Below are 26,562 nucleotides of genomic sequence, written 5' to 3'. Positions count from 1 at the left end.
TAGTCTGCAGGGGGAACAGGGTCCTGGCACTCGACCCCAGACCAGGCCTCCCTCCTCCTCTTTTGTCAGGGACTGAGAGAGAAGGGTGGACACAAATGGTGAGAAAAGAGTGATTTATCTACCTTGGTCCGCATGTCTCCTAAGAGCTGAGAGCAGTGAATTATCAAAGAGAAAAATGGAGAACAGTGAGAAGGTGCCCTGGGAGCCCTCCCACCATTCCAGAATGTTGGGTGCCACGGGCAGAGGGCCAGGCCCCAGGGAGGACGGGCCAAAGCAGGGATGGCTGCCGACCCCAGACAGGGGTCCATCACCTGGCAACCAGGGTGACAGGACATTTCCCTCCCAGAGGGTTCCCTGAGGGATATGGAAGCAACTCTGAGGGCTCCCATGGCCTGGCAGGCCCGTTCCATTTTACGTGCCGGGGGCGGGGAGACAGAGAGAAGATGAGATTGTCTCATTTCCCCCAAAGACCTTGGCCCATTTCCCAAAGAAGACAGTTTTCATCACAGAGAAGGGGTTTGGAGCTGCTTCGGGATGGCCAAGGAGGTTACAATAAAAAACCAAATAAAACTTGTCCCAAACAAAATACTGATGGGCTGCGAGGAAATGAGAGTCTCCTCTACCATCTCTTGCTTTGGGCCTCTGCCCCTGGGGTCTGTCCAGGACAAGAGGAAGCCTGGGAGACAGGATATATATAGGAAGGACCCTTTGCCCCCTCACCCTCCTTTTCCGACAAGCTCAGCCATTTTCATTTCTTCCTTTAGAAGTAACTGAAACTGCCCCCCCACCCCGGAATGGTCCATCCTCATCGACCTTCATGGCTAGCCACACCTGAGTGGAGTCCCTAAAAAAGGGAGACGAGGCATGCGCTTACCAAGGCGTCGGCGACAGCTTCTTCCACATCAGAGCCAGTGTTCAGGACCCGCATAGCACTGACAGAGGACGACAGGCGGCTGGACTGACCGATCCCATAGCCGGTGCCTGTCATGACAGAAGGAAGCCAAGCATCACCTCTGCCCCCAGCATCAGAATGCAGTTAGAAAGGCCATGGAATGGAGAAGCAAAGTAAAAATGGCAGATGGAACAGCAATTCAAATGGAGATCGTAGGGAATGCACACCAGGGAGACTGGGACCCTCGGCTTAAGGCGGCCAGATGGGCCAAGAGGTCATTCAGACATCTCTGGCTCCCTGTGATCTCGTGGGCACTGGGCCTGATATCATTTGAAGTGCTGTGGACCACAGTGAAGCCGTGCGCCCCCAGAGGAGGCCGCGAACAAGGGAGTGTATGCATGTTCAAAGCAAGCAGATGAAATGGACCACAAATGCCTATCTCAACGTTAGAAAACGACATGCAGGGACAGAAAACAAGGCGGGGGGAAGAAGGACCCCGAGAAGGCTACTCCTCCAATGATTGCTCTACAGAGGGGGCTTTCTCCAGTGCAAGGACTTGATGGAAAGAAATCAATCAGGGTTTGGAAAAATGGGGGAGGAGAGATGATTCAGCAGAAACTCAGAACAAAAGCAAGATGACGGCCGAGCCTAGAGCCCAGGGTACTCATCCTTCACCTGCGGCCCCGCACACGTCAGGGGTGTAGAGGGCACCTGTCGATCTGGAGTGATGCCTGGAGGCTGGAATAACAGGACCACACAAAGCCGGCCTGTTACCGTGGGAACGAGCGAGGGAGAAAGCTGGCTAGTAAGCTTGGAGGAGCCCGGGGGAGCCCTGGGTGGAGGAAGGGCAAAGTGGACATCTCCCTCCAAAAGGGGTTTTATTTTAAGAAGAGGAGTTTCTGGAAACAGATCTGGCCACAATCCTAAAAAAATGTGTTTTAAAAACAGTCACAAGGGGTGGCTAGGTGGCGCAGTAGATAAAGCACTGGTCTTGGAGTCAAGAGTACCTGGGTTCAAATCCAGTCTCAGACATTTAATAATGACCTAGCTGTGTGGCCTTGGGCAAGCCACTTAACCCCATTTGCCTTGCAAAAACCTAAAAAAACAAAAAACAAACAAAAAAAAAACAGTCGCAAGACAGACCCCGAGACAGCGACAATTCCCCTCATAAAAAAGAGGAAGGCTGGAATTGTTTTGTTTTCCCATCAATCTGTACCCCAAAAAGGCCAAGTGAGGCAAGAAAATCAGACACTTTAAAAATGCTAAGCTTAAGCAGGCCAAATTTAAAACTGAATGAACAATAAAAGTATGCAGCTGGGCAGCAGATCACAGTTTTCTGGGGTCCAGTCGTGGATCCTGGAACCATGGGGTCCTCCATCCCAAAGGGTTCAGTTAACCTCATTTGGGCAGACCACCAGGGGGGCTCTTGAATGAGGATGACAAGTGGCTAGCAGGAGGAAGCCAATCCTTGGCTTGGGCACTGTGGCCAGGAACCTGCCATCGCCTCAGGGAGGCTTCTCTTCTGGGATTGGGTCTACTCAACCCTAACCCACCCACACCAGTCCTTGATCCCAATCAACTGCAATGAGGATCTCAGGCCAGGGGATCTAGACTAAGCAGTAAAGGAGCCAAGTGGGTGTCTCCCCCAGATCCATAAGGCAGAAAGCAGCAGAGTCTAGGAGGCTCTAAAGGGTGACCAGTCCTCTCCTGCAACAGATGAGCACCCAGAAGGACAACAAATCCTGCTGACAACACTCATTTAGGAAGAGAAAACAGAGGACAAGGAAACAATGCTTTCTATCACAATCCAAATTCAGAAATCATGGGCTTCCCAAAAGAACCAATCCAAGTTTAGGAGGGGAGGCATACAGGGGAGAGAGGAAGCATCTGGTCCCCTGAAAAAACGGGGGGCAGACTGAGGGAAGGAGGACATGGAGGATGGATGGAGAAGAGCTGCAGGAGGAATGGTGGTCACACAAACAGCAAAGGTGGGAGGGCTTGTACCCAGAGGAGTTGTGTCCCCCGACTTGTGTCTGCCAGTATGCTCTCTTGCCCCTTTGACTGTGAGAGGGGGATCAACAGGCCAGGGAGGGGGAAGGCAACCCTTCGGGGGTTCCCATCGGATCCAAGTTCAGCTCCATGTGCCCATGGAGTCCAAGGTCCAAGCAGAGGAGACAGCAAGGACCCTCACTAAGTCAGAACCTACTGGCGCCTTTGATCTGCAAGGGATCCCCGGACCAGGGACATAGTACCTTCTTGTCCCACCTGCCCAGAGCCACAATCTGACTGGGGCAGGTGAAGGCCAGAGCATTGGCATGCTCAAAGTCATCCTGAGAGCTGAAGCAGGGTGGCATGCAAGGCCTACCCTGGAGCGATGCTCTGGATGGTCAGGAGATGGAAGTCAGTGGGGTCTGGGGCAGCATAGGGTAGGACGAAGAAATGAGAAGATTCCGGAAAACTCTGGCTTCCCTTCCCAGACACAGACCCCAGGGCAACGGGAGGGGCCTCTGGCCTGCTGGGGGCCTCCAATACAAGAAGCACCCCTATGGGGCCACAGCCTGACAAAGTGATGGGAGATGGATGAGACGTGGTGAGGGAGGGCAGGAGAAGTCATGCTGCTGCCAGGCACCAACTACTCACCCAGGGGCTGGAAAGAGCGGACTGGACTGGCATCCCTGCTGCTCTCCCGACTGGCCTCACGGCTACAGCCCTGACTCACACTGGGGCGAGGGATGCGGCTGCCTCGGGCTGCCCCGATGGACCGGCATGAGGGACAGGAGGACACAAGAAAAGTCATTAGCTTGTGAGTGGAAAATGGGGGTCCCTGAGCATCAGCCCCAGCCTCCACAGGGCATCTGAGGAGTGCCCAGAAAAGGGGTTCTTGCCACAGGCTGACGTCCCAACTTGGACAACTGTCAGGAAATGCCTCTGTGGCTTGAAAGGACAATAAAGGAAAAACTGGACTGTTGTCAATAAAATTGAACATCAGTAGGCAAAGATTTGAGGTGACCAAGCCAAGGCTGAGGTCATTGGTTGGGCCAGCCTGATGCTTTAGAGTTTGAGCTTTGAAGGGACTGGGGAGGTTGCAGGACAGAGGCCAAGAGGCCATAGGGCGGGGGCATTTCTTACCCACAGAGAGGCGGGAAGGGCTGGCCTCTCGGCTACAGCCCTGGCTCCGAGGAATCTTGCTTCGTTTCTGAGCTGAGGCAGGACTGACCAGCATCCTCTGAACTCCCGAGGTCATAGTGGAGAGTGCCGTGGAGGTCAGAACTCTTCCGGGGGACCCAGAGCGACTGCCAGCTAAACAGCAAGAAACACAAGATTAGGGGAAGTGGGGTATATAAGATGAGAAAAATCTGAAGACGTATTTGAAAGAAGATGGAAACGATGTAAGGATGACTGGGATGACCTAAATGGGAGGAGATGAGAAGCTGCCCACAGAGTGGCCTTGGCCATCGGGGCCAAGCTGGCCCAGGGCTCTGTGGGTATGAAGAGTTTCAGTGCAGAGGCCTTGCTGAGGCCACCTCTGAAAAGCCACCTCATGTCCAGCTGGATGCAGTGGCCAATTAGACACCAGTATCAGGGGCCTCTGGGCTGACCCCCTGCCTGGCCAGCCTCCTGGGCTTGGCTGATGGCCCCTCAGGCCCTGCTGAAGGAGCAACAGCTACTCCATACTCTTGGCTGTCAAGAGTCTTCAGAATTCAAACTGTACAAACTTTGGATTATCTGCAAACTGGACTCACCAACCTCCTTGGTCTCGATTCAATTCAATGATAGAAACAAGGAGCCTCAGGCCTAGCACAGCTTCCCAGGGTTGCAAGGGACCTTCTGCCAAGTTGCCCAAAGGGACCCATGGGCATGTGTGGCCAAAAGTCACCCTCTACCCCCTTAATGACCCAAATCCAGATCCCAGGCAGAATCTGCAGACTCCCTCCCCTCCACTCCAAACCCCTCGTCTTCTATGACAGTAATCAGTGGGTTCCTTCAGGACTGGAGGATGGAGTCTGACATGCTGGGAACTTGGGATTCTTTGAGGATGGATGTTGGGGACAAGAACTCCCTGTGTTTCCACAGCTCTGTGCTGCATACTGCAAATCCCCATCCAGCTCTGTGTGTGTGTGTGTGTGGGGGTGCCCGAGATGGAGGAAACTGAGGGTGGCAGTATTCATTAAGTGATAGGCTCTGGGGGACCCAGCTAGAAGGGCAGGATCGTAAGTCCAGGCTTGCCCACCAGGGAAGGTGGTACCTGATGCCACATCCCCTTACTGATGTAGGACATTGACTTTCCACTGGTTATTTTTTCACAAGATCTTTCCCTTATATGGAGAAAACAGACGCAAAGCCCATGAGGAGCCCAGAAGTCCCTTCTTCTGCTGCCCCAAGTCTGCCTGCCCAGCCTTCTTTTGGACTCTTTCATCCAACAACTCTTGTGTTATTCTTCTGTCACCTGTATGTCCACATTGGTGTCTTTGGAATCTTTTTCTTGGGGACCTCCCAGGCTGACCTTCCCATACCAGAGGCCCCTGAGAATGCCCAAGCCCCTCTTCATTTGCCCTAAAGCTCCAGGATGCAGTGGCTTCTTCTCTCCACCAAGGCTTCATTTCTTCCACCCAAACAATGCCATGGGGGAAGATTCTTCCACACCCCAGGATGACTCAGCATTCATGAGCAAGCAATTAGCCACCTTCTGGATGAAGAAACTCCTCAGCTGACCCCTCCCCCATCACCTTGTCCTGTCTCTCTGCTCTTTCCTCCTCCAGTCCAGCTTCCCCATCTCTTCCTTCTGTGACCTTCCCTGACTACCTGCCTCCCAGAAGACAGCATGTCCCTTCGGCGCTGCAATCGGTCACGATGCTTCTCCCACCAAGACCCATGCCATGGTGTTAGAACCTCTTGTTTGTTTCTGGAACACTTGAGGCCATGGTGTTGACTGGCGTCTTTGTCAAGAAACTGGGTTCAGTGACTCTCGTGTCCTGCCTCCTCCTCAGGGACCCCTCTGTCCCCTAGGTGGGGGGATGAGGCAGAGAAATAGGCAGACAGGTCTTTATCCTGGGTCTTTCCACCAATCTGTTTATACCAGTCCTTGGTAGGCATTCTTAAATTTGTCTCTTTTCCACAGGTTTTGCCTTCATTGAGGACCTGGGCAGCTAACTGCCCAAGGCATCTTGACTGATGGAAACACTTTTAAAAATCCCTCCTGGTAACATCTTCTCAGAGTGAGACAGAGACCATCCTTATCTGTGCCAGGATCTGTTCTCCCTTAAATTCGTTCCTGCTCCTCAGGAGGGAAACCAACCCTCAAGAGAAGGGCCCTGAAGAAGTCTGTATCCCCCCCCCCTTCCCTTCCTTCCCTTCTCTGGGCTTGCCAACTCCCTTCTCCTACTCAAATTGATCTTCAATCTTTTTCCACTCTCTGTAATCAGCCTAGATCTCACATCTCTCATAACCAGGAGAAAGTGTTCTTCAAAGTTTCAGTCATTTCTCCTCTTTTGGGGTAAATTTTTTCTTTGACATCAACATCTGACCAACTTCATTCATTCCAACTGGCCAGTCCCCAACAGGATTCTCTTCTCCAAGATCAACTCAGGTTTTCTCCCTCTTTCTCTCCTTTCCAAGGATGCAGAAAGAACCAGAATCTTCCAGATCTGAGCTTTTAAATTGCTGATCAATGACAGGCGAAGATGCAAACCACCCTGTAAAAGCCGTAAATGGCAAAGGCTTGGTCTCAGCTTCTCTAACTCTTTACCCCAAAATGTTACTGGCTCAGAAAGGACAAAAGAAGTTTCTTTTCCAAGAGATTCTACAGTCGCAGAAGATAAAGATGTCCCGCCCCACAAGAGAAGAGCCCTCTAGACGCGGCAATTCTGAGAAGGCTCCTCTCACAGTGTCTCCTTCTGGCAGTGGCTTTTTCACAGAGCAGCCCCAAGCAGGAGGCAGCCAGGGGTCTTCTATGCAGTGTTGGAGCACATGCACAGACACACACACATATGCACACATGTGCACACCTACCACACACGTATGCACACTCCCCACACACACACCACACATGTCCACACACCTCCCCCCCTTGCCGCAGACACACAATTTGAGTCTCATGAGAGCTGTATGGGTACAAGACGGTGGGATGTCAGGGCAGAGGTGATAAATGGCTCTATTCAGCAGAGACCACTAGGCAGAAGCTTCAGGAGCCAAACCGAAGTCTAGACATTCTCTTTCTTTGGTCCTGTAAGGGCGCGGGCACTTCCCTGGCTCACAAATAGACCCAGAGGCTTTCTTTCCTCTAGCCACCCACAATAAAGGGGAAAGGAAGGCCGACCAGGGGTGCTTTCCAGTCTGTCCTGCCCCATTGGCGAGCCAAAGGCTCACTCTAGGGCGTTCTTAGCTAGTTGGGCTTTGCAGCACCTTTCTAAACTGGAGGGAGCAGTGTACCTAGAGTGGGGAGGCAGTGCCCAGGTCATCCATCACTACTATTATGAAGGGCACACTGGGGAAAGCTGTGAAAGAAGGAATATGGAGGGCATTTCTCCCATTCTCCATGTGAGGCTACCAAGTTCCAGAAGCACCAGTGAGAGGATCTCCAGCCAGAGGCAGCATCAAAAATGGGGTTGAGGGGGGTCTCTGCCCACAGCCCATCCTTGGACCAGCTTGGCATGCTCCTCATACTGAGGATCAAGAAGCCCTGTGCTTATGGGGATCTTCCCTGATGGAGGCTAGGTGATAGTCATGAGGAAGGAAAGCTAGAGCTTCTGCTGAATAGAGCCCTCAAAGGGAGATGCAAATGGGTGACAGAAAAAGGCATGCGCATGTCTAAGCTGCGGGTTCTTACCGCCCAGGGGGTTAGCCGACTGGGATCCTTAGCAGGAGTAAAGGCAGGATCCGTGAAGAGGGAAGGAGCAGAAGCAGAGCAGATTCAACACAAATAGCCAACAGAAATAGGAACGCTTCAGTCACCTCACACCAATGTCCCCATCCCATGGTGCATCCCAGGTGCTCATGGCCAGGTTAAGAAGATGTGTGGGTTCAAGCCACAGAAGCCAGCCTCTCTACTTCATCTTTTCAATAGGCCAAACTGAACAGCCTTGAAAGGATGAAGGCAGTCAACTTGCACTGGATGGACTCATTCTTAGGTATGATGGAGATCACAGTCAAATGAGGCTTCAAAAATTCACCACTGAGAAAGCCCATTCCCAATGAATGAGGCACCGTCAATGAGAAGAGGGGACACAGTTAATCACTGACCCAATGCTATCCGGACATACCAACCACAAAGGGAATCATGAGGCTTGTGGATGAATTTCACCCCCTGGGAGTCTTCTCACTCCCATCCCCTTTAGTTTGGGCAATGATCATAACACACACCTGCTTTAATCCAAGAGTTCTGATGGGATTTTTCTTAATGGTGATATAAAAAAATATGGAAAAACCAAGTATTATCCTCCAGTATAACTGAAGAGCAGAAAAAGATGACCTGAAACTCATGTATATATAGCTCACAACCAGGGTTATTCCATAGAGAGTTTTGGAAGCACAAACATAGACAGGCAAACTAGAAAACTTCCATGACCTAGGTTTCCATGCTGCCATTGGCCTCAGGGCTTGGCAGGACTGGTTTTTAATGTTTTGGCTCAATAAACAGAAGGTTTGCTTCACAGGACCAAAGCCTGAATGGAGTTTGTCTCAGTTTCTCTAAGTTCCTCTGGCCAAGATGAAACCCCACCCCCAGACCAGGGACAGTTTGGAGAAGTCAATAAAGACTAGCTCCAAAAGCCAAGGAAGAACTGGAAGCTCCCTTCCCTGGCTTTCCTTCTAGTCTCCTTCAACTAGAGAGGCCAGGTGCCTTTCTTTCATGTCATTTGTCAGGAAATGTGTGAGAGGCAGAAGCCACCCAGGGGGAGCTCATTTTCTGAACAGAAAATGTTTGTATAGACACAAGGTCACCAGCTTGGTTTTCCATGGGCATCTCTGGCTTCACATATATATGGCAGGGGTGGGAACTGAATGTAAAAGCCAGAATCTGGGCCATCTGAAAAGGGGCTTCTCTTGGGCAAGCCTTAGTGAACATGTGCTACTAACACCTGGCCTCTGCAGACCTGCGGGGCAGCAGATTCTACCTGTGTTATGCTCATGTGATTGCAAATGATACCAAGCTGAAATCGAGTACAGATTTTCGATGGGGAAGCAATTGGGCCTCAGTTTCCTCATCTGTTAAATGAAGTAGTTGGTCTCAGCTGGCTACCTAGAAGTTGAATTCTTATTCCTAATATTTTTTCCTTTCAGATTGCAAAAAAAGAAGCTTTTCAATAAAGTTAGATAGTCTCAGGCTGCAGCAGGGTCTCTGTCAGTTAGTTGTTTAAAAAACTGTGATAAATTCTATAGAACCAGCCTTTTTGTAATCCTTTGTCATTCCTTACGACATTTCATAACAGAAGACAAATGGGGTGAAACATCCCTGGATGGAGGTCAGCCTGTCCTCAGGATGACCTCCCCCTGAATGCCAGAGGTGAAGGGTCAGTGGAAAACCTAGAGAGGGGAGTGAGTGAAAAGACTGTCTCAAGCACTATCACCAGAAGGAATCAGGAATAGCATCGAAAGAGACTCCTCATCAGTCATTGATTTACCTGGGGATTGAAGATTCTGCTTGTGCTAATCAAGTGAATGATGACCGAATACATTCATTTGAAAGGGCTGTGGCAATGCTTACAGGAAACGAGGACATCATGGAAATGGTCACCTCTTCAGGTGGGGTACTTGTCAAATGCCCAGCCTTTTTTACAGTAGACACAGAATAAATGCTTCTTTCCCTCCCCTTCCCCCCCTCCTGTGAAGAAGTCGAGGCAGCACATACCTGCCTGCAGTTCGAACCAGAAACAAGGTGCTGAGGCAGCAGGTTCTGAGGGAGGACAAGGAGAAATCACCTTGTGTGTGCTCATCCTTCTACCCGAGTCAGTGGCTGATGGATCAACTAAGAGGAGGGGACCTTCTGGGGGGGGGGGCAGGGAAGGGGGACCAAGGGAAATGTGTGCTGGGACCATCTTTGGGACTTCTTGAGAGGTGGAGAGGCCCTGCTGCTAACAGGATGGCCACCGACGACCCAACCCTAACAACACGCCCACAACACATAGCAATCACAGAACAGGGCTTGACACATGCACAACCAGCCCAAGCCGCACTGGGAAAGTACCTTCATTTTTTTCGGGTGACGATGAACCTAAGACACAGAACAACAACTCAGTAGGTGGCCTTTCTTTGGAAAAGAGCTCTGCCGTGTCCAAACACCTGGCTGGCTAGCCCCCAGCCCAGCAGGCAAAACTGAGAAAAATACGTACGCTGTGACTGGGAGACCATCTTCGTCCGACTACGGCCTCTGGAATCTGCCTTGGAATTGGCACTGCCTGCAACTGCCGTGGAAAGTTTGGATCGCACTCGACCTGATAAAAGAAGACATCATTAGGGCACATGATTCTTGCTGAGACTGTGAGAAAGGCTGATGGACACTTTTCTATAGATCTGGAAGCTGGAGGGGCCTAGCACTGACGTACCTTGGGATTCAAAACCAAACACCAATTATGCTTTCCCAGATAGATGCTTCTGGATCAAGCTTTGAAAGGCAAAAATGATGGAGAGACCGATACAAGGAAGACCTACCAACTGTCACTGAAATGACTGAAAAAGTCCATTTCTCAAATTCACATGCATTTTCTTCCCTTCCTCTCATCGTGGCTGTCACTAGATGGCACCAGACACGAGCTAGCAGGCAAGTTGGGAAGACCTAGGGATCGGCTACCGCTCCACTTGGCCAGGACCCTTCTTAGCAGAAGGATGACAAAGGATATCTTTTCTCAAATGTACACAAGTCATTGATTCTCCTCCTCCTCCCCCCAAAGCCCATAAGTCTTAGTGAGCTGTAATGGGGGTCACTACACTCTACCTTGGGGTCATATGTCAACTTAGAAAGTGACATTATTCACCTCATCTCTGTTTAATCCCATTTTTATGCATTTTAAAAAGTATTTCCCAAATACACCCTGACTGAGTTTGGGCTGTACTTGGAGCTTAGACCAAATGTGGGAACCCCCAAGGGGAGCGTGCTGGGGAGGAACTATTTTTAGGATACTAAATATAGCCCCTATCTTTTTGTCAAAAGTCACTGGGGGGAAAAAATCTGGTATCTTATTGTCTGATCTTGTTATCTCTTTTATTTTATGTTTCTTCCTTAAGATTTTTTATGTTTCTTCCTTAAGGATATGATTTCTCTCTTATCACACTCAATTTGGATCAATGTATACCATGGAAACAACGTAAAGACTAGCAAACTGCCTTCTGTGGGGGGGGGGGGTTAAGGGAGGGAAGTAAGATTAGAGGAAAAATTGTAAAACTCAAAATAAATAAAATCTTTATAAAAAAAATCACTGGGAAGCACCATCACACTGGCAAGACTCCTAGTCAGTGACCACTGGTTTGGAGACAGAATCATGGGATGTCCCTGGCTCATGCAGGACCCAAGGAAATAAGGAGGAAAAAAAGGACAAATGGAGAACTAAGAGGTGGAGGAAAGAGTAAGACAGCAAGAAAGAAACAAGCCAGAGAAAAGGGCCAACTCACAGGGGAAGCAGAAAGGACATCCTTGACAGTCCCACCCCAGGGATTCCCAGACTAAGCCGATAACATGTGTTCAAGAAGCAGGACAGACTGGGTTTCTGGATGGGACAATGTGGGGATCCTCAGTTCAAGTGAAACACTGATCTGCCTAATTCTTGGACCAGAGCAGGGGTCCCTAGGCTTCTGAAAGGGAGATCCAAACTAGAGGTGCTTCTACTCCTCAGTGAGGTCATTACAAACAGCAGCATTCCCACCCCCACCCCCAGCAAAGGTATGTAGACATTAAAAATTAAAGCAAATTGTTAAGTATTTGATTGGAAAAGGAATGATTCTGTCAATTTTATACTTGATATGGTTAAACAGGTGAAACAATGATGCTTGAGCAGCCAATGATTTCAAATGAAAATCACAGGCAAGTGATAGCCCCTCCCCTGGAAACACACACACACACACACACACACACACACACACACACACACACACACACACACAACCTGTGCCTAAACACCAACATATACATACATGTGTGCACCCACCGAACAGGTGAAAAAGCCAGTGAAAATTAGTCTGAAACCTCTGAGATGATCTTAGTTTGATTTTAAGATGAATGGAAACATTATGATGAAGGGTTTTATCTATGCTATTAAAGACAGAGTGTAATTCTTACCATCTTCAGAAGCTGTCCCTAAACAGGAAAAATAAAATAACAATGACATTTCAACCAACTCTACAAAGAATGGGTTCAATACCTTAGAGCACTGTGATACTTAGAAAAAAACAGTCAGCCTTCCTGGGCCATTGAAGACCACTCAGGGTCAAGAGAGGCTGGCCTCTCCATGTACTAAGTAAGCCTGGGGCATTTTGGACAGTAACAAAAGCCAAAAAGATTCTGGGAGTAAATGGTGACCCCAATCCCAAAGGTGGCCTCCCTCACTGGCCATGTCTCCCTGTCTGGGACATTAGAGGTGAAAGAGGACTGCAGGGCTTCCTTGGTCTCAAATCAAGGGGCTCAACTCCCCAAAGCGTGACACCAAGGTCGCCATGATCCACCCGCCATGTTGAACAACTGCAGCAGGCTAGGGAGAATAACGTTAAAAGGCCCTTGGTTCAAATTCAGTGGACATCAAGAAACCAAAGGACTTCTCATTTCAGACTACAAAATAAAAATGAAACATTCAGGGGCCTTAAAAACCAGCTAAGAAGCACAAAATGTGAATTCATTTTTTCTTTTTTCTTTTTTTAGTTTTTGCAAGGCAATGGGGTTAAGTGGCTTGCCCAAGGCCACACAGCTAGGTAACTATTAAGTGTCTGAGTCCGGATTTGAACTCAGGTACTCCTGACTCCAGGGCCAATGCTCTATCCACTGCGCCACCTAGCCGCCCACAAAAAGTATGAATTTTTAAGGGTTCTGCCATTTTCCTAAATTTCAGACTTCAAGTCAAGATATAAATAAGTACAATTCCAACCATTCTCAACACAGTAGCTATAAAGCCTGGATGGGGAGAGGCCATTTGTAAAGCTCCTGAATTTAGAGAGGACAAGCCATCAGCTGCCCGAGACTGAGGAACCTGGGAATTCACTTGGTGGGCAGCACGGGGCTGATGCCTCACCCATTTGAGGCCTCAGAGAGGAAGATCAGATGATCCCCAAGGTCCTTCCAATTCTAAGGACTCAGATCAATTGCCAAATGCAGGAGTCATGACAAAGACCAATCAGCATCAACTTGACTTTTCCCAAGAACACCTGCCTTCTTTGATATGAGGTCTAACATGGTATAAAAAAAACCAAGGAAAATCAAAATGGTGGCAGGACCAAGGGCCAGGAAAGCCAGTGAAGGCAATGAGAGAGCTCTTTTCCCAATCAATGAGAGTAAAAGAACATTCCAGAATTGGGAGGCAGGGACAGACAGCATCAAGTCTCCACAAAGATACCTGGCTCTCAGGTTCGACGTTCAAAAAGAAGGAAGTTCTTACCATCTGTCTTGTCCGATGTGTCCTCTTTGGCAAACAAGTAAGCAAAGAACAAAGGAAAACTCAGTGGGTAAGGGTGAAGGCTCAAGACAAATGTCAAACATTTTCTTCCTGGAAACCTCTATTGAACTGGCCTTTCTTCCCCAAGGGAAAGGTAGGGCTTAAGGCTTATGGACCTATTGGTAAAGAACCTTTGGGCTCTCAGCAAGGAGTAAGGCTACAAAAGTGGCACCAGAGAAGCATCTGGGGAAGGAAATGAAAACAAAGCCTGCAACACTTGCACACCTGCATTCTTTTCTTCTCTATGTCTCTCTCTCCTCAGTCTCTGTCTCTCTCTGAAAGACCTCGGGGATTTCTTTCCTGTCTTCTAGTCTAAACCCCTTCCCTCTGGCCCAGGGAAGACCTGCACTGGTGTTACTCTGAAAATCAATTTCTTCTCAAAGATGGAGGTCTGTAAGCCTTAATTCCAAGGTGTCTAACCTTGAAAAGAAAGAACTTTCCCCTGGTCTGCTATGGCAGACATAAAATTCCAATGAAAACAGTTAGAATGAACACATTTAAGGGAAGAATTTGAGAGAAAATTTGTTTTTAAATTATCTGTGATTCAGCTATGAGTTCACTGGGAATAAAAGAAATTTGCCAAAATGCCCCCCTTGTCAGCAGCAGCACACATACACCCATCTACCCACCCATGTGCATGCACATGCGTACACACATGTACACACACACACACACACACACACACACACAGCTAGAAAATGCAAGAGGAGGGGTGTCAGCCACAGGAAGAGAGCAGGGACAAGTCTCTAGGACAGGGCTGGGGGCCTGGGACAAACTGGCCCAAGGGCCACAAAGGTGCCTTTGGCCTTGCCAGAGAGGCTCAGGGTCAAGGCAATCTGACAAGTGGAGAAAAAAGTTAGAACATGGAGAGATTGTTTGAGTACTGAGGGTGTTGAGTGTTTCTGAAATTCTGGCTCCAAAAATGCTCCAGCCAGAAAACACCTTGGCCCGAGAGAAGTACAGCCAGCAGCAGTAGGTACCAACTTGGCTCTGAAGCCTGAGGGCAGTAGCCTTAATCCATGGGCAGTCAAGGAAGCAGCAGAGGACAAGAGTGGACATGTTACAGCCACAACTAGCTCCTTTTGTTTCCCTGGCCCACAGAAATATACAATAGCTACTGGGAACACAGTCTGGGGCTTTGTAAAAACCCAACCCAATGCATTTGCACTCTTTGTCTCTGTTTCTCTCTTTCTCTCTGTGTGTGTGTGTGTGTGTGTGTGTGTGTCTGTCTCTCTCCCCTTATCTCATCTCTCTTCTTCTCTCTCTGTGTCTGTCTCTCTCTTTCTACCTCTCTTTCTGTCTGTCCCCCCTCATCTCATCTCTCTTCTCCTGTCTCTCTCCATCTCTCTCTGTCTCTGTCTGTCTCTCCACTTCCCTCCCTTGCTCTCACACTCTTTCTCCTCTTCCCCCCCCTCACCTAGAGAAGCGTAAGTCCCAGGAGTGAGGGTACCAGGGCCAAGGCGCCCACTGCTACCACCACCTGCCTGCCCAGCAACATGGCGGGCCTTGGCCCCTGCAGCGGTATTTACATCAATGTCACTGTGGGACCGCTGAAGACTTCCAGGGCTCCCCGTCGTTCTACTGCTACTGGAAGACACTGCTGGAAAAGGAACAAAGCAGCATGATAACTGGTGGGAGGAAGTAGGGGAAAGCCCTTCCCTTAACCCCCCTCCAATCAGCAAGAAAAATGGCTCATTAATAGAGATGAAGTCAATTTGGTGCCAACCCCCTGCCCTTCCCTTCCAATCTCACTGCAGCTCACCTCTCCCAGGGCCAGCTGAGGTGCTCCCCGCAGACCACTTGGAGGAGAATGGACGACTGAAAGATAGAAAGCAAGTCTGTCATCTCTGGGCAGGCCTCCTGCTCTGGGCTGCCGAAGATGGGCAGGACGGCACACTCATGAAGATAACTCTGGAAAGTGCTGTGGAAATAGGCCTTACACAGCCAAAGAGGGATTGGGATTCTCTGGTGATAAGCCCTGACCCGAACCTTCCTCTACTGAAGCTGCCACTCTAGGCCCTGCTCCACAACAGAGAGGCCAGGCTTCAATGGTGCTAATGATGGGGAGTCAGGCCCTACTGGGGTGGCATCCTTGGTGGACAGTGAAGGACACAGCTGGTTAAGGTCCTGATGTTACCTCCAGCGTAGATTTGGCTTCATCCTCTTTAAGACAAGCCTTTTTCATCAGGGAAGATGGACTCGTCAAGGAGGCATGAGCCCCTATGCGACCTCAGCATCCTCCCCTGATCCTCGTGCCTCCCTCCCCTTGGCAGTCATTCCTGAAGAATCTAGATGGCCTGGGCTCCCTGCCCCTCGCCTCAATACTCCAGGGGACTTTCTATTCCCTCAACCAATCTCTTTTCTGCTGTCTCCCATTTCTGAATAAAAAGAATGAGGGATTCGGGCAGCCTAAAGAGTGAATATCAAGCACTGATTGACCAGAGCTCCATCCTGACCCTCTCGTTGTTCCTGGGGGAGATGGAAGAGTCCATGGGAGTGGAAAGAAGAACTAGGGAAGTCCAAGAGAGCCTATGGGTGACCCTAAAGGCTGAGCATCTGGAGATGAGGAAGGGGAGATGGTGCCAAAGGAGGAGACCATGTGGTATCACAACAACCCTGGGAGTGAGATGCTAAGACAGGTGAGGAAAACTGAAGTAAGCACCTGTCCAGAATCCCACAGCTACAGGGGAGTGTCTGGGGCTAGATCTGAAGGGAGTTTTTCAGCCTACAGACCCAAAGTACCCCTTGGCAGCTACTGGGAATTGCAACATATGAAGGGGCCAGGAAGGCTGGGGTCCACAACCATGTAGCATGATACGCATGACCGCTGAGCCCCTTGTTGGGCCCCAAGTCCCCAGTTATGGCCGGTGATCTTGTTGGGCCCTGTATACAGAACCAATAGGGCCTGGCAGCCCTTTCCCTACCCCTAGTGCCCACCCCCCAACAGCTCACACATCCATCTCATTTCCCATACTCACTTGAGACTCTCCTGGGAGCTGGAAGAGGATCGGTCTGAAGGAGGGAGGGACGTGACACTGCCAGAGTTCTTAAGGTAGGTCTGGAGGCTGCGCTGATAGGAAGGTTCCAGGGAATTATACAAGGTCTCTGCTTCACCGGGAAAGTGGTTTCTGAGGCCCATGTAGGTCCTAGGAGGACCAAGAGAGCAACGGTTGCCTGGTTGGGCCAGGGTATAGACTTCTCCCCCCTCTGCCTCAGAAAACTTAAAAGTCCAGCGATCTATTTGAAAGCCTGGCTCCTCAGTGCATGGGGAGAGCATGGGCACTGCCAGACCGACCAATTGGTGACCAGGAAAGGAAGTCACTATTGCGAGATCATTTCCTCCGAGAAGCCATTGAGAATGAACAATGAGCAGTTGCAGCCCCTTCAGGGGGGTACCCAGAGATGGACAGAGAGAGGACGAGAGAGAACCCCCCCCACACACACACACACGAGGGAACCTCACTTTCTGGCTTCCACTCTGGCTTCAGCATCTGCATCATGAATTCCCTTCTTAATTGTCTCGACCAACACGGCTGCATGTCTGAAAGACCAATTCCCCCTCAGTGGTCAGATGGACACTGTACTCTTCTTGCCCTCCTTTGGTCATTCCCTAGACCCAGGTCTAGGCATTGTCCTCCTGAGGCTCCCAAAGGGAGCACTGTCAGGCTTCCCCCCCCCCACCCCCAGATAAGAGACATCAATCAGCAAAGCAGAAAAAGGAAATGGCTATTGGAGATCATTTTCCAATTGTCCCCCAAGGTGGCACTGAGCATGAACAAAGATTAAAAAAATAAAAGACGGAAATGGGCTGCAAGGGAGCGGGGAGAACTGGTCAGTCTGAACTTGCAGGATGGGGTACCTGGTATAAGGAATGGGGAACAGACCCAACAATACAGACAACTATCCCCTACTCCAGGGAAGATGGAGGAGGAAGTTGGGGAGGAGGGAGGCTCCATGGCATCCCTTGGCTTGGGGTTTGGGGGTTTTTTGTCCTCCTCTGCCTAGTGACTCATGTGAAGGGGAGAGAGGTGGACAATTCCCAAGGATCCTCAATTATGAGCCCCCCAACCCCAACTCACCCACCAATGCTGACACTAATCAAGGAGAACCCTTTGACTGGGGGTCCCTCCACAAACCTTTCCAAGGAATGGGTCTGCCACTCTTGTAAGAGCAGGTCCAAAAACTCAAAGGAACGCCTGTGAAGAAAAAAGCCAGAAGCGTGAATGTTGAAGAAAGGGCTGGTACCCCCGAAGGACTGGAGGAGGATGGGCCCTTCTCCTCCCCCTTGGCACCCACTCACCTCCTCACTGCCACTGACTTTGAAGAACAGTTGCTGGTTATCAAGGGGATGAGCCGGGGCACATGTGTGTGCTGCAATACAGAAATGGTATCTCAGTACCCCCAGGCCCTGGCAGGGACCTGGCATGCTGGACTCTCTATGACCTCATGGGAGATTTCTTGACAAAGATGCTGGAGAGCCTGGCCTTTTCGTTCTCTAGCTCATATGACAGGGTCTCACAGGCAGGAAATGTCTGAGGCTGGATTTGCACTCGGATCACACTGTGTCCAAGCCTGAGCTCTATCCACTGGGGCTCTCCCTAACTACCCACTCAATGTTTCCTGACCAGATGTAACTGGTTGTCCAAGGGTCGATGCCAGGCTGGCAGCACAGGCACATACCAGGCATCAATGACAGGCAGCCCCACCCATCAGGTGCTCCCCCAGACCCAGGAGAGACAGGGGTGCAACAGTGACTCAGCCCATCCTGACATACCCGGATGATGAAGCGGATGGCGGCACAGCCCGACGTGGCCATGACTTTTGCACTGTTGGGGACCAGGTTAAAAAGGGTGGGCACGATGGCTTCGGCACCATGATCAAACTTATTGCCCAAGACCGTGGAGAGATGTCTGTGTGCAGGGAGAAGGGAAAAGGGACAGGTGTCAGGATGGTCCTGACAACAGAATGAAATCTTGGTCTAGGCTGGCATGTCATGGACTCAAGATGCCAGAAGCAGTCTCTAAGCTGCCATAAACAGAGGAGTTGGGGCCATCCCAGGAGTGCCCATGGAGCGTCCTTGGGCCAAGGGTCCAGAATCCCTCCAACATCAGTCATGTGCCCTTTGGCTCCTGTGCTGACCTGAAGGAGGTGTGGTAGAACCACTCCTGCTCCCAACCCCTTGGCCCCTGAAGGATCTGAGGATGCAGAGATTCCCTGCAGGCTCCCAAAAGGATCCCTTCAAAGACAGGTAGCAGCCCCACTATCTGGACGACTGCCAGAGCACAATGCCGGGGGGGGGGGGGGCGCGCGGGGGGGGGGGGGCAGGAAGGTGATACTCACGCGACAGTGATGCAGGCTTCACGCACCACCTGAGACCGCAGATCCTTGGCAGAAAGTTTCAGGGCGCCATCCAGCAGGCGCAAGTGCTGGAAGAAGCAGTCATACTGGGCTGCGCCAGCCAGAAGCAGGGACCGGACCTTCTTGAGCTGCAACAGAAGGATAATCATGAGGGTCAAAGACCAATGGTGGCCAGTGCTGAGCCTCTGGCTGGACCACACCCAGCAACCCTGAACAGGAAACAGAAGCGAATTACAGAAGAAGACATTAAATCTCAGAGAGGAGGGGACTTGCCCAGGGTCTCATGGACCTGAGCTCAGGGCTTTGTGCTCTGCACCACGCAGGTTCCACAATCTTGGGACTGGGGTCCCTCTGTAAATGGATATCACATCTACAGTCTCTGGGAAGGGCAAAGGCTCCATGACCAGGGGCCAGAGAGGATAGGCAAATAGCAGTGATTCCCACTGTCCTGCTTGTCCCTCTACTGACCAATTGCCACAGCATCTCTTGGCGAGGAATCCCTCCACCTTACAAGGTTCTCTCTCCCTTCTGGGTCTTAATGCCATTTCTCCTCTCTGGATCCTCTGAAGGTTCTCTGGGTCATCATATACTCAGTCAGAGTATATGATCACAGTCAGAGGCAATGCTACCAGGCTCCAGTTCTTGAAGGAAATGATTTCCAAGCATGAATTCTCCTCTGTCCTCTTTGGGTTCAGGAGAGTGGTCGACAGGATGAACTACTTGGAAACTAGAGGATGCCCAGTCTGGAGACCATCTCCTCTGCCCTGGACACAGACAGCTGATCCAACATCCTAGGAAGCTGTTGTGGATATTCCGCAGCCACAGTTACTAAAGGTGGCCAAGAAAAGGAATCTGATTGATGTCTCGCCCATTTGGGGGGGGGTACCTTGAGAGCATTTAGGCTCCCAATGCTGCTTTGTAAATAAATGCTTACTTCTTTGCTTCCCTCCCACTCCTCTTCTCTCCTTTCCTCCTTTTCTTTGATAATCAGTGTTTCCTGGAATGCCCCCCTTCAGTTCCTTCTCTGATTGTTATTGAGATCAGATGCCTAGCCAAGGATGCCTTTCTCACTGGCAACCCATTGCAGTTCCCTTCATGCAGATGGCTTCAGCCTGCTTTCCATCCCACTATATTTACTCAACTTCTATGCCTGTGTCCTGGGTCATCCCCAGGACTCTGCATTTTTGTTAATGGCTCCTTTATCTATTATGGCAACTTACTAGCTTTGACACAAACATTCCTTATCAAGGCCCAAAGAGGTGAGGAGGGCCAGGCCTGCAGAGCACCCTTCCCTGTCCCCACACACCCCCAAAGACTCCATTGGAATCTCCAGACTGTCAGTGAGAAGACAGCATCATGGAGACAGTGGGTCTCTGGAGAAGAAAGGCCAAGTGAGATGTGCCTTCTCTGGTAAAATTACCCCAAGAGCGCCAAGTAAAGCAATCCATGAATTCATTCACATCACAAAGTTTGCTACAATTTCCACATAAAATAAGAGGAAAAGTGAGTGTACAATAAAGGTGAGTTATAAGGGTAAGTGTTGGACAAGAACTTACTGCATTTGCGCGCTGATCCCAATCGTGTTTGTCATCAGATAAAATTTCCCTGATTTTATTCAATGTTTCTTCAAGTTCACGACTAGAATAGATCTAAAAAAATAAGAATAATACTGATGAATATTGAAATATTTGTCATAACAAAAGTCAGCATCATTAGGGGTTTCTTTAAAAGTCTTATTAGACTGTTGAACTTAGCATTGTCTCCAGCTCCTCCCCTTTCCATCTCCTCCCCTTAGGGAGTCTGAGGTGGCTTTCCATTCAAATGGAAGCTCCTGAAGGGCTTGGCCTGTCTTTTTAGACATCCCCAGGCTTAGCACACAGAGAGCTCTGGAGTACCTACCAATCAATTATCAATACAGGCATTCCCATAGAAGGACAGGAAATGTGCAATAACTACAATGGCTTTGATCTCATAAGAGAGGCAATCTCTAGAAAGCACCATTATTAGCACAGAGTCTGGAATGCAGTAGTTGTGGAATAATCCCTCTAGTTCTCCCTTCCTCTTTCCTCCCTTCTCAGCTTTGGAGAGCAAGGACTGCCTTAGACTTCCCAATGCCTGGATGCTGGGAGGGCTTCCTAAAACACTTTAAGTATTCAGTCATTCTTTTTAAAGGCTTGGGAGAGGACTGCTATTTTTCAAACAAAAAGAGAATCCTTTCTTAAAGAATCAGAAGAAAAAAGGTGGGGGGGCTGTTTCTCCCCTCAAAGAGATTCAAGCTTTGCTCAATCTTAAGCAAACATATCTATGGAAAATACTCTAAGCTGTCCCTCCAGAGAACACACTAAGGAGTACAGCAATCCTTAGAACAAAATGCATTTATTTATAAGATACTCCAGAGCAGGTCTCCATAAGATTGCAGAGTCCACACAGAGGACAAGAGGAATATTTTAAAGGCCAATGAAGATTTTAGGTCTCGGCAGTCCAGAGTCTAACACCTAAAGGATTTAATAAAGGTTTGCTGACTATATCACTCAGCTATGGAGTTTGCTAGAGGAAAAAAGAGGCCAGGAGATGGTGGCTGCAGGAAGGCTCTGGGGGTTCATTAATGGGGAGTCTGGGGTGAGCCAGAGGCCCAAACCCAGGATGACATGGACCCGCCCATAGGGGTGGAGAGAAGGCATGACAGCAAACTTTGGGAGTTACTCTTTGAAAATGAAAAGGGCAATCCCCACCTTCCAGGAGCCCACAATGGTGGCAGGCTGACCACTCACAAGAGACAGATGTGGAGGTTGTGGAGGTTCTGGGGGTTTCTACAAGCTGGGGAAGGGCCCTGGGGGTGGGACTGAGAAGATCCAAGTTCCAGGGAAGCAGCCATCTGGCCAGGCAATGAGGGTAGGGTCGAAGGGGCAGGCTGGGAAAAATGAATGAGAGGGAAGACGAGGACAAGGCCAATGGCAGAGTGCTGGCAAAAAAGGGAAGATCTGTTGTGTACCACTGCAAGGATGAGATGTCTCCAAGCAGCCAGCTGTACACTTACAAGCTAGTGGTGAAGCTACAAGATGGTCACAGCACCGGGAACAATTTGCAGAGGGACAACCAAAGACGAGGCCCATAACCCAGCCTTGGGACAGCCCAGCGCTCAGACAAAGCCAGACGGCGCGTCAAGCAGCCTCAGCTGAGGAAGAAGGGCCAGAGAGGCTCTCCGAGCCAGTTTCCAGCTCCATTGTTTCTCCCAACCAGACAGCCCCAATGCCTCTTGGTCTGCACAAGACACGACTTTGCCATTCCAGCATCCCTTTGGACAGCAGGTCTGGCATCTATGGAGGAAGGTTTCTTGAGGGTCTCTTTTCCTCATTCCAAGGCACAGGACCCTCAGAGCATTCTGGATTGGTAATGGTAGGAAAAGGATGAGAAAGGGCTGGAAGGATGCAGAAGTCACTATGTTTCCTCTCTGTCTTGACTAGAGGATTTGAAAAACCATTTCCTTAGTAACAGGATCACCCCCTTCCCCCCCCCCCCCCCGAATCAAAAAAGCACAAGATTCTGGAAAGATGCAATAACAAGGACAAGATTAAATAATGACAGAATTCTTAGGACGAGTGGGACCCAGGACTAGGAGACAAATGCTCACATAGGTAGGCCCAAGTACTGTGGAAGAAGATGTAGGAAGAGGAGAAAGTCATCAGGAAAGAAGCTGACACAAGCCAGACATCTTGGCAAAAGCCTATTGATTCTTTCCTAGAGTGAAGCTTCAAACTGATAAAATTTCAAGAGTTTCAAAGGAAGCCAATTAGAGTGAAAGTTATCAGAATATTTTAAAATATTTTCTTTTTTCCCACCAATTACATGTAAAAATAATTTACATTAATTTCATAAATTTCTGAATTCAAAATTCTCTTCCTCCCTCTTGGAAACAGTATACAATCTGATATAGGTTGTACTTGTGTGATCATGCCAAATATGTTTTCACATTAGTCAAGCTGTGAAGACACAGAACAAAAAAAAAAATTAACAAAATGCAAAATAGTCAGCTTCCAGACTCTATTAGTTTTCTTTCTGGAGATGGAAAGAATTTTTTTTCTAAGTCCTTAGGAATTCTCTTGGATCATTGTGATACTAAAAAGAGCAAAGTGGTTTGCATCTGATCCTTGTATTGCTGTAATTGTGTACAAGTCTCCTGGTTCTACTCACTTCACTCTGTATCAGTTCATGTAAGTTGTTCCAGGTTTTTCCTGAAATCATATAGTTCATCATTTCTTATAGCACAAGCTTGTTCAGTCATTTCTCAATTGATGGATATCTCTTAATTTCCAATCCTTTGCCACCACAAAGAGAGCTGCTATAAATATTTTGGTACAAATAGGTTCTTTTTCTAAGAAAAAGAAATCTTTGGAATACAAACTTAGTAGTGGTATTGCTGGATCAAGGGATATGCAGAGTTTTATAAGCTTTCATACACAATTTCAAATTGCTTTTCAAAATAATTAGATGAGTTCACAATTTCATGAGCAGTTCATTAATTAATGTTTCAATTTTCTCACATCCCCTCCAAAATTTATAATTTTTCATTTTTGTCATTTTAGTCAATCTGAAACATGTCAGGTAGTATCAACAAAGTTGTTTAAATGTGTTTTTCTGCAATCCATAGTGATATGGAGCATTTTTTCATATGACTATAAAGTTTTGATTTCTTTGTCTGAAAATTTATTCATTGGTGATTTGCATTCTTTTTTAATTGATATTTAATTTTTCCAATTACATATTATGAAAGTTTTTTGACATTCATCCACATGCATATTTATGTTACCTCATTTTCTTCTCCTCTCCCTTCCCTCCTCCTCCTTCAGCAGTGAGCAACCTAGTGAACATTGTACATGTACACATTGTGTTTGATATGTTTACATATTAGTCATTTTTTGTGTGAGGAATTAGGATAAGGGAAAAGAAAGAAAACCATGGGATTGGAAGGAAAATCATGAGAAAAAAATTTTAAAAATTGGACACAGAATATCCTTCAATTGGGGAATAGCTTAACAAACTGCAGTATATGTATGTCATGGGACACTACTGTTCCATTAGAAACCAGGAGGGAGGGGCGGCTAGGTGGCGTAGTGGATAAAGCACTGGCCTTGGAGTCAGGAGTACCTGGGTTCAAATCCAGTCTCTGACACTTAATAATTATCTAGCTGTGTGGCCTTCGGCAAACCACTTAACCGCATTTGCCTTGCAAAAACCTAAAAAAAAAATAGAGAAAGAAACCAGGAGGGATGGGAATTCAGGGAAGCCTGGAAAGATTTGCATGAACTGATGCTGAGCGAGATGAGCAAAACCAGAAGAACAATGTACACCCTAACAGCAACATGGGGTGATGAGCAACCCTGATAAACTTGCTCATCCCATCAGTGCAACAAACAGGGATAATTTTGAGCTATTTGCAATGGAGAATATCATCTGTATCCAGAGAAAGAATTATGGACTTTGAACAAAGACCAAAGACTATTACTGTCAAATCAGAAAAAAAAAGTTTTATTATTATGTAATTTTACTATCTCATACTTTATTTTTGTTCCTTAAGGATATAATTTCTCTGTCATCACATTCAACTGAGATCAATGTATAACATGGAACCAATGTAAAGTCTAACAGAATACCTTCCATGTGGGGGTGGGGGAAGGGAAGCAAGAATGGGGAAAAAATTGTAAAACTCAAAATAAAATCTTTCTTTAAAAAAAATAAATTGGACATAAGTTTTCATTCAGATTCTGTAGCTTGATTTTTTTTGTTTTGTTTTTTCCTTTGCCTGAATATGCATGGCATTGTCCCGGCTCTCTGAACAACTGAGATGAGTTGCATCCATCAAAGCTGATCAACTCAATGTTGTTATTAATAAGTGCAATGCTCTGGTTCTGCTCCCCTTGCTCAGCATCAGTCCCTGCAATTCTTGCCATGCTTCTGACCAGTCATGGTTTCTTATAGAATAATAGTATTCCATAACATTCATATACCATAACTTGTTCAGTTATTCTCCAATTGATTTCCGATTCTTTGCCACTACAAAAAAAGCTGCTATGAATATTTGCCCATTTTTTATTTCTCCTGGATATAGGTCTAGACCTGGCATTGTTGGGTCAAAGGGTATAATCAGTTTTATTGATCTTTGGGTTATAGTTCCATAGTGCTCTCCAGAATGGTTGGATTAGTTTACAACTCCATCAAAAATGCAATATTGAATGACTTATATTCTTATATGTTTGAGAAATGAGGTCTTTAGCAGAGACTCTGGCTTTAAAAATTGTTTCACATCTTTCTGTTTTCCATCTAATCTTGGTTGCATTGGTTTTATTTGTAAAAACCTTTTAATTTAATATAATCAAAGTTATCCATTTTACTTCTCATAATGCTCTCTATCTCTTGTTCAGTTATAAATTCTTCCCTTCTTCATAGATTGACAGGTAACCTACTCCATGCTCTTCTAACCTTTATGTCGAAATCATGTAACTATTTTGACATTATCCTGCTGTGTATGATAAAATTTGTCACTGTTTTCCAGTTTTCCCAGCAGTTTTTATCAAATAGTGAGTTCTTGTCCCCAAAGCTGGGGTCTTGGATTTAACAAACATTAGATTGCTATGGTCATTTACAACTGTCTTGTGTACCTCATCTGTTCTATGAACCTACCACTCTAATTCTTAGCCAGTACCACTTATATTACAGTTTGAGATCTGGTTCAATTAGGTTACCTTCCTTCACTTTTCTCTCTTTATTCCTTGATAGTTTTAAATTTTATTTTGAAATCCACCCCCCTCAGCTATGTGCAAAAACAAGTTTCAACACTCACTTCTAAAACCTTGAATTCCAGATTCTCTCCCTTCCTCACACCCCATTTGCCCTCACTGAGAAAGCAAGTTACTTGGTATAGGTTAAAAATGTATAGCCATGAAAGACATTACAATAGTTATGTTATAAAAGTAAACATACCCCCCCCAATAAAAAAAGAGAAGCTTCAAGAAAAATAAAGTGAAAGGAAAAAAAAGTATGCTTCAGTCTGTATTCAGATACCATCGGTTCCATCTTTGGGATAGAGAGCATTCTTTACTTTGTATAATGTACACTTCTCATTGTACCTGCTCATGTAAATTTTTTACTGAGATCATTCTGTTTATCATTTCCCATGACAGAGCAGCATTTCATCTCATCACATACCACAATTAGTTCAGTCATTCCCTAACCGCTGGGCATTCCCTCAACCTCTAGTTCCCTGCCACCAGAAGAGAGCTGGTAACAAATATTCTACTAGGTCAAATTCCCTTGATATTTCTGACTTTTTGCTCTTACAAATAAATTGGTTTTTTTCTAGCTCTATGAAAAAAATTTAGATACTTTGATTAGTATGGTGCTGAATAAAAAAATCAATTTAGGTAGAATTGTCATTCTTATTATATCAGCTCAGCCTACTCATAAGCAATCATTTTTTATTTAAATTTTTTTTTCAATTACATGTAATGGTAGATTTCAACATTCATCCATTTGCAATGAGTTCCACATTTTTCTTTTCTTTTTTTTTTAGGTTTTTGCAAGGCAAATGGGGTTAAGTGGCTTGCCCAAGGCCACACAGCTAGGTAATTATTAAGTGTCTGAGACCAGATTTGAACCCAGGTAGTCCTGACCCCAAGGCCCTATCAT

The 26,562-nt window shown here is 47.5% G+C and overlaps 1 protein-coding gene across 20 annotated transcripts in view; it reads right to left on the bottom strand.

Annotated features, from left to right (window-relative positions):
* CLASP2 (cytoplasmic linker associated protein 2) overlaps window positions 1-26,562 on the bottom strand; it is a 146,277-nt gene that overhangs the window by 40,009 nt on the left and 79,706 nt on the right. For 4 of the 20 annotated variants that reach the window (XM_074199343.1, XM_074199336.1, XM_074199339.1 and 1 more), the window contains 18 exons: window positions 20,436-20,528; window positions 18,862-19,007; window positions 18,296-18,431; window positions 17,822-17,892; window positions 17,658-17,717; window positions 16,985-17,062; window positions 16,500-16,667; window positions 15,284-15,339; window positions 14,939-15,121; window positions 13,465-13,488; window positions 12,159-12,176; window positions 10,219-10,320; window positions 10,074-10,100; window positions 9,738-9,782; window positions 4,022-4,192; window positions 3,533-3,640; window positions 1,568-1,630; window positions 875-981 (listed from right to left, as the gene is read on the bottom strand). In XM_074199343.1, the coding sequence (XP_074055444.1) occupies window positions 875-981; window positions 1,568-1,630; window positions 3,533-3,640; window positions 4,022-4,192; window positions 9,738-9,782; window positions 10,074-10,100; window positions 10,219-10,320; window positions 12,159-12,176; window positions 13,465-13,488; window positions 14,939-15,121; window positions 15,284-15,339; window positions 16,500-16,667; window positions 16,985-17,062; window positions 17,658-17,717; window positions 17,822-17,892; window positions 18,296-18,431; window positions 18,862-19,007; window positions 20,436-20,528 (1,656 nt within the window). The remainder of the gene's footprint in view (window positions 1-874; window positions 982-1,567; window positions 1,631-3,532; window positions 3,641-4,021; window positions 4,193-9,737; window positions 9,783-10,073; window positions 10,101-10,218; window positions 10,321-12,158; window positions 12,177-13,464; window positions 13,489-14,938; window positions 15,122-15,283; window positions 15,340-16,499; window positions 16,668-16,984; window positions 17,063-17,657; window positions 17,718-17,821; window positions 17,893-18,295; window positions 18,432-18,861; window positions 19,008-20,435; window positions 20,529-26,562) is intronic. The other 16 variants (XM_074199340.1, XM_074199345.1, XM_074199341.1 and 13 more) reach the window with 10 other exon arrangements.

The sequence above is a fragment of the Macrotis lagotis genome, chromosome 8 (assembly GCF_037893015.1).
Source record: "Macrotis lagotis isolate mMagLag1 chromosome 8, bilby.v1.9.chrom.fasta, whole genome shotgun sequence".
Taxonomy (NCBI): Eukaryota; Metazoa; Chordata; class Mammalia; order Peramelemorphia; family Peramelidae; genus Macrotis; species Macrotis lagotis.
The sequence above is the reverse complement of the archived record's forward strand: the minus strand, read 5'-3'. Positions and strand labels throughout refer to the sequence as shown.